This window comes from Epinephelus lanceolatus, chromosome 18 (assembly GCF_041903045.1).
Source record: "Epinephelus lanceolatus isolate andai-2023 chromosome 18, ASM4190304v1, whole genome shotgun sequence".
NCBI lineage: Eukaryota > Metazoa > Chordata > Actinopteri > Perciformes > Serranidae > Epinephelus > Epinephelus lanceolatus.
This window is the reverse complement of record NC_135751.1, coordinates 20553780-20567506: the sequence shown is the minus strand read 5'-3', so window position 1 is coordinate 20567506 and position 13727 is coordinate 20553780. Positions and strand designations below refer to the sequence as shown.

Here is a 13727-nt window from a genome sequence, read left to right as displayed (position 1 = left end):
GCATCCCGGGATACATTTGACACAGAGCATAAAGTTCAAATGAATATTTGTCAAGAATAGACGCTACCCTCCCATTAAACCGCTCAGCACTCACACAAAGGGTCATGAGGTCAAACCCATAATGCATAGCTTCAGGCCTATTCATATAAGAACATTCAACAACAGTTTCTGTTTTGCTTCTTATGCATGACATGGTTTTAAATAAGCAGTGCAGCAGTGGCATGAATGAGCAGCCTGGCACTGCACTGTGTGTGCGCCGACCAGAGGCGGACAGAGAGGGAGGGGGCTCATGACAGATGACAGAAACAGTAACCGGACACCCGCTCCAAGTCAGAGCAAAGGTGAGACATGAGCGAGCACTTGGTGCTGCAGGAACTGAAATGTGTGATGACACCAGCCGATAGTATTCTGAGAGGTTTCTGTGGTGTGCCTAGCTCAAGGTTATAACTGAAACTAAAAATGAAAACTAGGTGTGAAAAAAAATAGCTAACTGAAAGAAGAATACAAACTAGACTAAACTAAACTTGGGGGACTGAAATGATAGTATGTGCTCACAAAACTAAAACAAAAAAGATATGCAGAAAATGTCTTTAGTTTTAGTCTGTTCATTTGGTTAAATATGTCAGTGTGTTTATTCATTCATTCATTTTCTTTAACCACTTATCCTGTTGTATCCTAGATGTCACTGGGCGAGAGGTGGGGTACACCCTGGACAGACTATCACAGACTATCACAAGTCTAATACATAGAAACAGACAACCATTCACGTTCACATTCACACCTATGGCAAATGTAGAGTCACCAATTAACCTGCATGTCTTTGGACTGTGGGAGGAAGCTGGAGTACCTGCAGAAAACCCACGCTGACATGGAGAGAACATGCAAACTCTGCACACTGTAAATTAACTGAAACCAAACTGAATTAAAATCAAAAATAAAAATAAAACTGTGGCGTGGCTGTTATTCCAGGCAATAACTGCACTGCACCCAAATGAATCAGTCATGATAACAATCATCTGTACCTTATGATTAACTGCCCATATTCTTAATGAATATCCACTTGAAGCTCTATTGTACCATTGAAAAGAACGATGAGTCTGAGTTTCCTAATTTGATATTCTTTAGATTTCACCGCAGTGAAATGTTAAATCACACCCTGGGGTGTCTCTCTAAACTACCTGCGCTGATTGCATCTAGTTTTTACATGCAATTTGACTTTTGTTTTTGTTTTTTTGTTTCTAATCTCAGCTAAACTTGATTTGATTTCACGCCTTCCTGCAGTGATCCGCGTTTCACTATAAAGCAACCTGAAACCATCATCTCTAACACAGCAGGACAGTTTTCTATGACTCGCAGCAGGACAGGATTTCATGGAGTGTGCTCACTAAGGAGAGAAAAATATGATAAGCCATTTACAGCACAAAGTTTTTACATCCTTGTGTATGTATCAGTTTCATAGATGTCACAATGGGCTTGTTTCTCATTTTGACATGTAACAGTTGCAAATGCACAGGTGTAAATAAAACAGGCTCAGGGTCCTGGACAGTGTCATGTCCATGGCATGCCATTGTTAATGTTATTGGTAACACCTGCTTTTCCCACTACGAGAAGGCCTGCAAAGTTTCAAATGAAATGCCTCCCTTTTCTCTGTGTTTTTAATTTGAGCCTTTCAGTTTCCCATTTTGTTTGAGCATATCCATTTATACTCTTCTAAATCCTCAGTTTTTGCATTTAACCTTTTAATTTGAATTTAATTTATCATGTCCACAGTTCACATACTGTCATTTCACTATCAAAATTGATTTGATCAGCGCTCTCCTATGTAACTAAGCACATACACTGCACACAAGAGGGCTGAATTGCTTCTTCTTTTGATTTAGTCTTCATTTGAAATGTTACAAACAGCGCCCATGGCTTCAAACCTGATGAGGCTTGTTGTTTTGTAACATTTGAAATGACGACTCAATTAAAAGAGGAAGCAATTCAGCCCTATTGTGTGCACTGTATCTGCTTATTTACTATCAGTCTGATCTTTCCTGCCACCTGTGCCAAGTTATAAGGACTGACAGCACTGTGCACGGGGTATGTGCCTTTGAATGAGCTCTTCTATGGAACATTGATGTTGCTTGTTGTCCCGGAGAGTAGACTTTTCTTAAAGGACAACCCTTTTTGAAAACACGTCAACAGGCTCTTCAGTTTGTTTTTGAGTGCATCTGAACAAGTAAAGTAATTTAACATCAGTCTGAAATTTCTCCTGGTTGAGCTGTCACACTCTCTTGAGGGAGTCGACTGATGTGCGTAGGTGTGCGTAGGCTACCACATAGCTGCTCTTGGTTTCAATTCAACTTTAGAGTTTTGCTGCATGTCATCTCCTGTCCACTCCTGTCATTCATCTCTCATCGTCTTTGTCAGCCGCCTCACAATATACGCAAACCCTGCAATGAAGCCTCACAAGGGAACAGCTTTATAAATGCTGCTTTTTGACAAAACAGTTTTGCTGCTTTGGTAAAATTCTCAAGAACAGGCTCAAATTCAGTGTCATGTAAATCAAAATCACCAATTTATCAGGGCACATGAACACAGTTAGCACCATTAGCACTCTCAGTATGTATTTGTCTCCGTTCATCCATAAATTGTCTCGGTTGTAGTACCAAATTGCATCATTGTGAATGAATGCAGGTGTAATCTGATGGAGGAATTGATGTGTGTGCAAAATGAGCCCTGGGTTTAATCTGAATTTAATTTCATATGAGCTATCAATAAAACTCAAGTGCATTCCATATAGTGTCGATGTACAGTGGACTTAGTAAGGACTTAATACAAAAAAAAAGAAAGGCAACACAGCCAAATAGAAATAATAGGCCTACAACTAAATGTGATATCTGCAATGACATAATCAGCATGTTATCTGATCAGTGCACAGCAACACTTGAGTCCTTTGGCAGTGACATATTTATAAGAGAGGGGAGATTATTACTTTTTTCTTTTTGATCATTTTAATCACGCTGTTGTCTTTCTCAAGGCACAAGTGTCAAACACTGCTTTGAATACAGACAACATACACCACCTGGTGGCAATCTACAATCAGTGACATCATCAAATAAAAACATACACTGAGTTTATTAGAAAATACTTCTAACAGCCAGTGTACACACCCACTTTGTTCTGTAGGGAGGTCTAGGCAGTCATATTTTTTTTAATTACTTTTTTTATTATGACTAGTAGGCTTTTCACAGGACATTTTGTCACATAAGGAAAAGCTCAGGTGAAAATGATTAAATATTAATTCATTGCAATATTTCATAATAATTTATTAATACATACCGAAGCAGCTTCAGATCAGAGTGCTGGCATTGTGCCGGCATTGTGCCTGACAGTCAAACACGGAGGAGCCATCATTACTAACACCTGTGCTGAGCTCTATCAGATATAAAAAGAACCCTGTTGTTTGTGATGAACTCAGGTGAACCTGTACACCTGTTCATGGCACTGATTATTGATGTCTATATTTATATACTTCAGGCAGTATCAGACACTTACAAACGATCACACATGGTCAAAATATTGATATAAAAATAAAATGATACTGTTTATTCATTCATTCAGCCAATGAATGGATGAAGGAAGGATCTAAATGTGCCCCCGTAAAGGGTTAAAATATAACAAAATTAGCTCCAATATAGTTAAATACCTTTATACGTACACAACTGTACACCCGTTGTACTTTATAAGATAGTATAAATTCTTTGATAAGCAGCTTCCCTGGTGGTCTAGTGGTTAGGATTCGGCGCTCTCACCGCCGCGGCCCGGGTTCGATTCCCGGTCAGGGAATTACTGTTTTGTGTTGCACTCAGCTCTAAGTTTTGGAAGTTGATACACTGTAGTTCCAAATGTAGAGCCGATCCTATGCAGCTATGGTTGATAGTTGAGAGTTGTTGATTCACCTCAAGGACACTGCAGGGTGCCATTGAGCAAGCCAGCCAACCCTACCTCCTCCAAGCACCACCCTACTCAAGGGGCAATCCCCTTGCGCTGTTCTTGTTTATTTATTCGACTAATTCACCACTCTGTATGTGTAAAGTAATGGTGAAAAAAATTTCCCCAGAGGAATACATGACCTAGTCCTTCCTTTTCTTTCCAGAGCATAAATTACCAGACAGTTTTGCAATTGCTTTCCCCTGTTCCAGTCTGGCAACTGGTTTATGTCCATGTCAAAATTAAATCAACACAATTACAACACATTTGTAAGTTTACACAGGAATAAAAAAACTCTGAGGAAAAACGCCCAATTTGTTTTGATGTCTGAAAGCTTGAATCGGGTTTGGACATACTTAAGGGAGTTATCTAACGGTACAACTCTAGCACTTTTAGATCGCATAATAAAAACCATGTTATTAGTGGTCAAAGTCAGTATTAAAAAAGTAAATAAAATACTATCAGATTTTTTTTACACTGCATATGTGATGTACAACTTGGTATGTGTTCACTGACACAAAATACTTGATTGCGCTCATATAGTTTCTGATATACAGCTAATTTCTCATATTGTATTTAGTCTTTGGGCACATGGGACCACTGTTTTTAACTGAAATACATAAAACATTCATTTTATTCATAATATTTCAGGAAAAAAAACAGTACTCCCATATGTCCAAAGACTAATTACAGTCAGCATAATAAGACAAACTTTTAAAATGTCTTCAGGTTCATTGCTTGGGTGGCCCAGAGAAGTCTTCTACTGAGGGAAATTTCAATTTGTGGGCACAGATGCATTAAAAGATATCTTACGACCTCTAGTGGTCAGCAGCAGTAAAGCAGGGTGCAGTATTAAGGTGAGGACAATCACTTCCTCCATCAACAGTTACAGATTCTCAGTCTCAGTACTGCAGCATGACAATGATTAAGGCAACACAACACACATTAAATTGATCTTAAATTTTCATTTTGCATGAAATCACCCAAAAGAACACATAAGAGACAAATATGGATATTTCAACTTTAATCACATTATTAACAATTCTATAATTAATACGGACTCAGCCCTGCCATCCCCTGAACTAGATACAGTATCTGGTGTTCTTCAACACAGGGAATGGTAACCATATCCCTACAGCATAATCTTTCCTTCTGTGAAAAGTTAAACATACACACACACAGAATGACCAACTGACTTACGTGGCACCCAGGCCAGTATCTCTGTAGCTCGTTTGCTACACAAGCATCAGACACACTCATGAGCAGACAACAGGACAAGCAAACAGCGGGGCGGCCGTATGTGTGCAGGCTGTGTGCCTGTAAAGTTCAGTCTGAGTTGTACCGCCCCACCTGACGCTGTTAAAAGACAGTATTAATGTCAGAAGGCATTTCTTTGTTTCCTGGGATCCTGCTCTTTGTCATGTAAAAAAAAAAAAAAGAAACGAGAGAATAATGGATGAAGTGCATGAGCAGCAATACGATGGAGAACAGAGGGGGCAGGTGGATCTATTCCAACACCACGGTGCCGCCTGCTGCCTCCAGGGCTGCCTTTAGTTTCTCTGCCTCCTCTTTGGATGCGTTGGCTCGGATTTCCTGGGGAAGGGACTCCACTAGTTTCTTGGCCTGGTTTAGGAAGGACAGAGAGAAACACGATTTAGTTTGTGAAAACAGGCAGTGGGATACTGTCAACACTGGTAAAGAAACAAATCACATAAATGTTTAAAGGGACCAATATTCATGAGTCCACTCAGTATTTCCGTTTAATATTTCCACAGATTTAACACCACATGACATTGTAAAGGAAAGCTGTGAGAAGACAGAGCTTTAAATCAGTCATATAACACGTTAAGTAGGTTTATTTAGGCACTGTGCAGCTTTATTATGGCAGAAAATACATGTATTGGATCAAGAGTCCATCTCAGCAGAAAGTACTGAACATTAACCCTATGGGCCCGAACGACGCATAGTGCGTCCAAATTCACACCTGTTCTTCTCTATGGATTTTCTCCACGACTGTACGTTATAGCGAGAAGCCACGCATATCACGTGAAACAGCGGAATCGTAGCTTTCCGAGAAGGCCAAGCACTTGTCGGTAGTCCAATGTTTTCACAGCGAAAAAAAAATGATAAAGTTACACTAAAATTATGTATAACAGAGCTTTCATACAGCTTTGCACACACAATACTCTTGGATGGATTACTCGCGAACGCAGGCTCGCACAGAAATGCCACACATATCACATGAAAGCGCAGGACCAGAGCTTTCCAATGATACCACACACATCATTGTGCTGTCATCTCATCATGCTATAAATCCAGATCAATTGTCTACAAAATAAAAACCTGACGAATTTCTTTGCAATCCATTATACAGATCTTGTTATCAGTCACTTCATATAGTGAGGAATATCTTATCTTACCACGTCTTAGGCTTGCGTGTGTTTCTCCCTGTCTATCCACATTTGTAGTTCAGCTTTCAAGATGCAAATATCTCCATATTGTCCAGTTGACACTCCATCAAACTTTGTATGATAAAACCAGCCACTTCACCTTTGCGCACCCAGACAACTGTAGCCTAATTATGCATGCATGACAGGGCCATAGTCACCATATACATTGAGGGGGACACGTGCCCCCCCACCAATGCCCAAAATGTCCCCCCAATATATAACTGAAACTGAAAAACAAATATTATCTTGGAGGACATCATTGCACTTGGTTGACTATATTTCTATTATCTTAGAAGTAAATATTGCATGTTTCTTTCAGATAAAACACATTTTTGACTTGTGAATGAGTCAATGGAATTTCTTGCAATAATGAGAAATACTGGCAATCATGTCCGCCTGGCACAAACCACATGTTTTGGACCGCTGTGAAGTGACAGAATGTCCCAGCATCATGGTTCTTATATTGCCAGATTCCAGAGAGTCTCCCCTCTTCAGATATGACAGAATATGCCATTTTCCAACTTGCTATGGTGAGATACATGTCAAAATGTGAGAATTTAGTCATATAGATTTGTTTTTTTCATTGATATAAAAATTAATATAACATAGAATACACAGGCACATAGAAGGACATGATGTAATGTAATGATGGCCAATCTGGTTAGCCCAGATTGTCCTGAAAAAAAAAAACAAGATATAGCATGTGTATGTAGCCTTTAGAATGACTGTGATATGAGCTTAAAAGTAAAGGTAGTAGAAATACCCCAAAAAGGCCTAGGGCCCATAGGATTAAACGTGTGCCATGTGGAGTTTTCTTCTGTGAAAAAAAAAAAAAAAAAGCTTTTCCCCCTGACACATTGTGTGCATCCTTGATGTCTCATAAGCATTTTGCGTCACCAGATCAGCTATAATGCCCTAACTACCTTACACCCCTGCTCGTACTCTCAGATCTGCAGACCAGCTGTTGCTCTCTGTCCCCAGGGCCAGGCTTAAGACAGAGGGAAGTAGTTGCCGTAAAGGCTCCACAACTGTGAAACAACCTTCACTGGGAATCAGACAAGCCACCTCAGTGTCCTTTATTAAAACTCACATTTATAAACCTTATCATCAATCCTCATCTTTGACCTGCAATCCAACCCTCCGGTCACCCTCTTTGGCACCACAGGAAAGGGTGATGTACACCTGACTCTAATCCAACACCATACACTGTCTTCTGCCTCTCTGCTGGCCAGACTGGCAGTTTTGATCAGAAGGTTTGGGGCCCCTTTCTGAGATACTTCCAGAGCTGTCAGTTACATTGACAATTCTGTATTTGTTTATTGTTCATGTTGCTTTCTGTCAGTGTATACGCTGATAAAGTACCTCATTATTCTGAACCTGCCTGTTCACATCCATGCTTGCTAACATGCAGCCCTCTGTTTCGTTGCCTGTGCTGATGCCTTGCTGCAATACTTGGTATGTTACCACCACCTACTGTCAATCAACACATATTACTCCTGAGTGATATCAGTGGTCACACACTCCACAGGGCTTCTTTAAATAACTCAGATCAGGACTGAGGACCGAGCACCAATGATGAGACTTACCTGCACCAGGTTCAGGCCTTGGATGCAGTTCTTCACTTCCTTTATAAGTTTCACTTTATCTGCTGCTTTTAATTCTGTCAATTTTACTGTGAAGTGGGTCTTCTCTTTCTTGACTGGTGCCTCCTCCTCCTCCCCTGCGGCCTAAAATCACACAGAATAAAAAAATAGCTATTTCATTTGTGCACTTAAACGATAGGTAATCATTGAAATTTGCAGTGATACAATGTGGAGATTGGTCCTGTATCATCGACTCCCTGTACTTACAGCAGCAGGTACAGCTGAAGCCATCGCACCCATTGGCATCATTCCAACATCCTGAATGTTCAAAGTTTTCTGCAACCAAAAACAAACAAAACAAAAAAAAAAAGCAAATCATGACTTAACATGATGCCACAAACACATCTCAACCACCTCTTTCTGACCAGGCGTATCATGGTTTACAGTCAGTGACTTTCCAACAAACCTTGAGGAGCTCGTTGAGGTCCGACACCTCTAATAAAGTGAGGCTGGCTATGTCATTGACGAGCTGTTGGATTTTGGGGGAATATTGTTTGGGTGCTCCATCTAGAGGTGGGGTGGCGATGGCGTCTGAGTGGGTGGCCGGACTGGTCTTCAGAAGTCGGAGAGCGCACAGGGCTGGTGCTTGCCGCTGAAGCTGTTGCCTGGAGAATGAGAATGGATTTACTGTACTGTTCAGCGCTCAAGACACAAGACGAATTGTATCCACATATTAGTATACATAAAACCAGCTTAGAGCTGCAGTTCACATCTGGCATCAGAGGGCATCTTAAATGTGACTTGAGTGATCTTTTCTTTTTGGAGTTTGTCTATGGAGAAACTGCGACTATTGTTTACCAAAAAGCTTAGCTGACAGTCGCTCTTTACTTTGGTACAGACCAGTGCAACAACGATTCATCGTCTAATCGATTACTTGTCCACTATTACATTAATTGCCACTTAATTTCATAATGAACTTAATGGTTTGAGTAATTTCAGAAAGTCCAAAATCATCTGATTCAAGCTTTTACTGTGAATATTTTTTGGTTTGTTTACTCCTCTATGACAGTTAACTAAATATCCCTGGGTCATGGAGGAAAAAAGACATTTGAGGATGTTACTTTAGGCTTTGGGAAACACTAATCGACAAATTTCACAATTTTCCTGACATTTTATGGACAAAACAGTGAAGCAATTGGTCAAGAAAATAACCGACATTAATCGGCAATGAAAATAACTGTTAGTTGCAGCCTTAGTACAGACTTTCAATCATTGTCTGGCATAGACAGATAATGGATGCATTTGCAGTGACACTGCACTACTGACTAGTTCATTCCAATTCAGCAAATGTTACCCAATCATAATGCACTTTGGGGCCACATTCATTCAATGTTTGATCAGCTCACACATTATGTCCCCTTAAAAGAAATATATATCTATATGAGAGCACCTATCAAAGATCAGTTTGAATGATTTCTGTTTTTTAAGACTGATTTGAACACTTTTAGGAGATAAAATCATGCAGTAACTTATAGGAAAAAAGCACAACTAAACTGATATGTCAATCCATAGATTACTAGACTGACAAATAATCCATGAGCAACTATGTTAATGGCTGATTATCTGTATAATTTATCTTTTTGTTCAAGCAAAAATACCAATCATTCCTTAGTTCCAGCTGCTTTTCTGTTTTATATGCGCAAATATGATATACAGACAATTTTAAAATGAATTATCTTTAGTTTCCTATTCTGCTAACCACTTTGTGATCCCCCTAATGTATCTCTGTCTTCCTGTGACTCTTCAGGGAGGGGGTTGTCAAACATGCAGCAGGATGATATGAGATGAAAGCTGTTATACAGACACCTTGTATTATTTCCTGTTCCTGTTGCACCCTGGCCTGGACAAACAACCTGTAGCTCCTGTTAATGACCTGTTTACCGTTGTGCCCTAAACAAGTTAAGATATACAGCTTGCGGTTATTTGACAGGCAAAAACATGAATTTCCAGTCACACGAATGTGACCTTGATTGTCAGAAGCTGCCAGCTGGAAGAAAATGAATCAAACAGATGCTATCTTTGAAGTTCGCGACCAAACTTAAGTAAAAAATGAAGCGTTTTCTCGAGACCAAATGCAACATATTGGGTTATGGCTAAAACTGTTACAGTTTATCAGTGTTCAGTTACTATTAGCTAAAGCTAGCATTAGCTAACACACTTGACACACGGCCGTTAAACATGAAACTCCTTTCTGCCTCTGGACTAAATACATCCTGTATATTAGCATGAGCTGCAGAGCCAGAACATATTTTATAACCACAATAACCGGCAGCAGTCACCGGCAGCCTGCCCTTGAGGATGCAGCTAGTCAAAGCCTGTACCGCTACCGCTGCCCCGGTGTTACGTGACCAACAAACTGACTATTACGTACCGGTGTGTGGTGGCTGCGGCCCGCAGCGCGGTCCGGAGGCAGCGTCTGGTGCAGTACATGCTAACGGTTAATGGAGCGTTTTGTCCCGGACACGGTGTCTCTCAAAAAATATTACAAGACAGTTCTGTCACAGCCCTTTCTGTCCCTCTGCCTCAACAGCACATGGCGTCCTCTCAACTGCTGACCTACCCACAATGCAGTGCGTGAACTGTTGGAAAATCTACGGAAGCCCAGAAGGTACATGCGAAAACTACAAATAAAGAAATGACGCTGATATTCATGTGGGGGAAAAAAGCAAAACACGGATATTAATATTGACGATAATGGTTATTATTATTATTATTATTATTATTATCATCATTATTATTATTATTAACAGTAGAAGTAGTATATTATTAGCTTATTTATTGTTATTATATACTTTTTGTGTCAGTACATATCACTGGCACAATTTTTTTTTTTTTTTTTGGTTTGTTTTTTGTTTTAAAAAAAAAAACTGAAACAAATTTTTTTGTTAAAATCATGTTCTCCAAACATGATTTTTATTTATTTTAATATTCTTAAAATGTATGAATACTTAAATAACAATAATACAGTGTAACAGGATATTGATAAGCAAAGTTTATAATACAGTTGTATAGCTGTATAAAGCCCAAAATGAATAACACTGTTTAGTCAGAGGTGTCATTGTGTATGGGGACATAAAGTTTTGTGGATATTGGATACAATTATTTTTTTATGTGTTTAATGTGTCATTAACTTACTTTAAAATAAGGCCATCTTTTTTTCCAACAATTTTTCATTCCTACTCATTTTGTAACTTGAGTTACAGCTTGACTGCTGTAATTCCTAAAATCTGAAAGAGATATAATTCTTCCTTTGATAAGTATTTGGTCCATATTCACAACAGTACATTGCTTTTCTAAATGCCCCACTTTCATAATCTGTTCTATTACATGTAACATACCTGACCTGAAAGTTTGCATTGTTTTTACATGTAAAAAAATTCCCTCCAGCAAGTGGAATTCATTTGTACATACTTGGATATGGTTGATGGTGTCCTAAAGTAGGCCTATCTTTAATTATATTAGATATAGATTATATCAGACTATAAGTCCTTAAAGGTATCAATAAGCGTATTTATAGTTAGTAGTAATGTTTACAGTATCTGCATTAATATCATACAAATATATACTTATCTACATATATACAGATATACAGAGTAACACTGTATCATAGACTGCATATTTTTATATTGTTATATATATTTTTATACAATCAGTGCACTGTATGTTAACCATTATTTAACACTTTGTTGCCGTTCCTCACTATGGCCACAAGATGGCAGTAAATACTCACAATTCTAAACACACTCAGGCATAATGATATCATGCCATATGACACTAAACACTATGATGATATTTATCATGTTGGTTCAGACACAAACTTATTGTATGACTTTATCTCTGTCCCTGTTTTGTCTTCTTGTGTGGACATGTTTGTGTGTCCTACCTGTACTGCACCAGTGCTGAACACTGAGGAGGAGCACAGAGGGAATCCTCTTAACCAGGTAATCTCTGCACCCCATCTGCTGTTACAGTCATCCACCACGTCCACCCTCCACCAGTATGCTATTCCCTGGCTAGTCTCGGTCAACCAGCACAAGTGAAGGTAAGAGGAATCATCTGAGACAGAAAATGAATTCATAGGCTGGCAATACAAGGTGATAGGGTAACGTCCTTCTGCTTTCCTCCTCCAGACCATGCTGCTGTCTCCCCAGGCAGAGAGGAACTGGGAGGATCTGAGTTTAATGCTTGAGGATGTGCTGGAGGACCAGTCCCACAGGCAACTGTTCGCCTTAGAGCTGGGCTCTGGGACTGGGCAGCATGTCATACGCTTTGCCCAGAAGATGCCCTTTGTTACCTGGCAGCCATCAGACATTAAGGAAGACTCTCGGGACAGGTTTGTCTTAATAAAAAATATGCTACACAATCTCTTAATGATTCAAATGATTGCCAGTACAGTAGACTAGTGTGTGACAGTAAGCTTCATGGGCAACAGGTCGTACATTTTTTCAGTTATGTAAATATTAAATAACAGCAAGTAATTCATGAGAACTTGATTCTAACATAAAAAATGTAAGATTAAGTCTGAATACTCACTTATAGTATTAAGGCATACATTGCTGCAACCCATACAAAGAATGTGCTGCAGCCTGTCCACCTGGATGCCAGCGAACCGTGGGAGAAATGGGCAGGCCTTCCTCGCAACTCCTGTGACGTTATTGTTGCCATTAACTTGCTGCAGTACAGCTCCTTCAAAACAGCACAGGTAGGCCCGGTGTCCTCATAAAATCGCTTAAAATATTGAGCTCAGTTGTGTGAGTAATTCATGATATACTTTTTTTGATGATTTTCCAAGGGTGTGTTCAGTGGAGCGGGTCAGATCCTCAGACAAAATGGCCTCATAATAACATATGGGGTATGTACCGACAGTGGTTTAATAACATAATGTCATTATGCGAGTGTGCAAAAGCTGACACCTTTTTAAACATGTTCCAGGTGTACGCCATTAATGGCACCATTACGCCAAGTTGTAATGAACACCTTGACGCAGAGCTTCGACAACTGTGAGTGGCCGTTTATATCTTTTAATACAACATGGTCGCCCTTGGTGTGTAAATACACAGACTTATCTAATGCTTCTGCACAGAAATCCAGAGTGGGGTCTTCCAGACATCGATGTGCTGAGACAGCTGGCCTATGGGAACGGGATGCGTATGGAGAGGATGGTGAGTCACTTCCTGTAGCTTGGGGTAACTACTTGGTAATAAGTACGATATAACTTACGCTTGTATTGTTTTTCATTTCCAGATTGAGATGGAAGAATACTACAAATGCCTGATCTTCAGAAAACTTTAAAGAAGCCAAACTGCAGTTATATGTTAAAGGTCCAGTGTGTAGGATTTAGGGACATCTATTGGCAGAAATGGTATACAATATTCATAATTGTTTTCATTAGTTTATAAGCACCTTAAAGTAAGAACTGTGTTTTTGTTACCTTATAATGAGCCATTAATATCTACATACAGAGCAGGTCCTTTTCCATTAAGTACGAAAATGGACAAATCAAACACTGGCTCCAGATTGGTCACCATAGCTCAAGTTTCAGTTCTGCAAACACACCACTAGATGTCGCTTAATCCCACACACTGGAACTTAAAAGCATATTTCATCCATTCAGTCACTGATGTAATATTATTGCCTTTACCCCTCTTGTTGAAACATG

At 39.5% G+C, this 13727-nt stretch overlaps 2 protein-coding genes and 1 non-coding gene across 3 annotated transcripts; 2 read left to right on the top strand and 1 right to left on the bottom strand.

Moving 5' to 3' along the window:
- Positions 1 to 3759: 3759 nt before the first annotated feature.
- On the top strand, positions 3760 to 3831 carry trnae-cuc (transfer RNA glutamic acid (anticodon CUC)). The gene has a single exon. It is a non-coding gene; the product is annotated as a tRNA-Glu (tRNA).
- A 1153-nt stretch (positions 3832 to 4984) lies between these two features.
- On the bottom strand, positions 4985 to 10645 carry mrpl12 (mitochondrial ribosomal protein L12). Its single transcript, XM_033644201.2, has 5 exons — positions 10440 to 10645; positions 8475 to 8673; positions 8276 to 8344; positions 8012 to 8152; positions 4985 to 5598 (listed from the first exon to the last, which is right to left on the bottom strand). Exons 1-5 carry the CDS (start codon positions 10496 to 10498, stop codon positions 5482 to 5484), a joined length of 585 nt encoding a protein of 194 aa, XP_033500092.2. The 5' UTR covers positions 10499 to 10645; the 3' UTR covers positions 4985 to 5481.
- Positions 10646 to 12006: 1361 nt separating this feature from the next.
- Positions 12007 to 13512, top strand: LOC117269049 (methyltransferase-like 26 B). The gene is made up of 7 exons (XM_033645874.2): positions 12007 to 12110; positions 12199 to 12401; positions 12608 to 12770; positions 12861 to 12920; positions 13001 to 13068; positions 13152 to 13230; positions 13313 to 13512. The coding sequence occupies exons 2-7, from the start codon at positions 12202 to 12204 to the stop codon at positions 13358 to 13360; spliced, it is 618 nt and encodes a 205-aa protein (XP_033501765.1). The 5' UTR covers positions 12007 to 12110; positions 12199 to 12201; the 3' UTR covers positions 13361 to 13512.
- Positions 13513 to 13727: the final 215 nt, after the last annotated feature.

Excerpts from the sequence above, each read along its gene's own strand:
- mrpl12 (XM_033644201.2), bottom strand. The coding sequence starts at position 10,498 with ATGTACTGCACCAGACGCTGCCTCCGGACCGCGCTGCGGGCCGCAGCC. Across the intron at positions 8,674-10,439 it reads GCCGCAGCCACCACACACCG|GCAACAGCTTCAGCGGCAAG; the intron begins GTACGTAATAGT and ends CTCATTCTCCAG. Across the intron at positions 8,345-8,474 it reads ACCTCAACGAGCTCCTCAAG|AAAACTTTGAACATTCAGGA; the intron begins GTTTGTTGGAAA and ends TTTTGGTTGCAG.
- LOC117269049 (XM_033645874.2), top strand. The coding sequence starts at position 12,202 with ATGCTGCTGTCTCCCCAGGCAGAGAGGAACTGGGAGGATCTGAGTTTA. Across the intron at positions 13,069-13,151 it reads GACGCAGAGCTTCGACAACT|AAATCCAGAGTGGGGTCTTC; the intron begins GTGAGTGGCCGT and ends GCTTCTGCACAG. Across the intron at positions 13,231-13,312 it reads GGATGCGTATGGAGAGGATG|ATTGAGATGGAAGAATACTA; the intron begins GTGAGTCACTTC and ends TTTCATTTCCAG.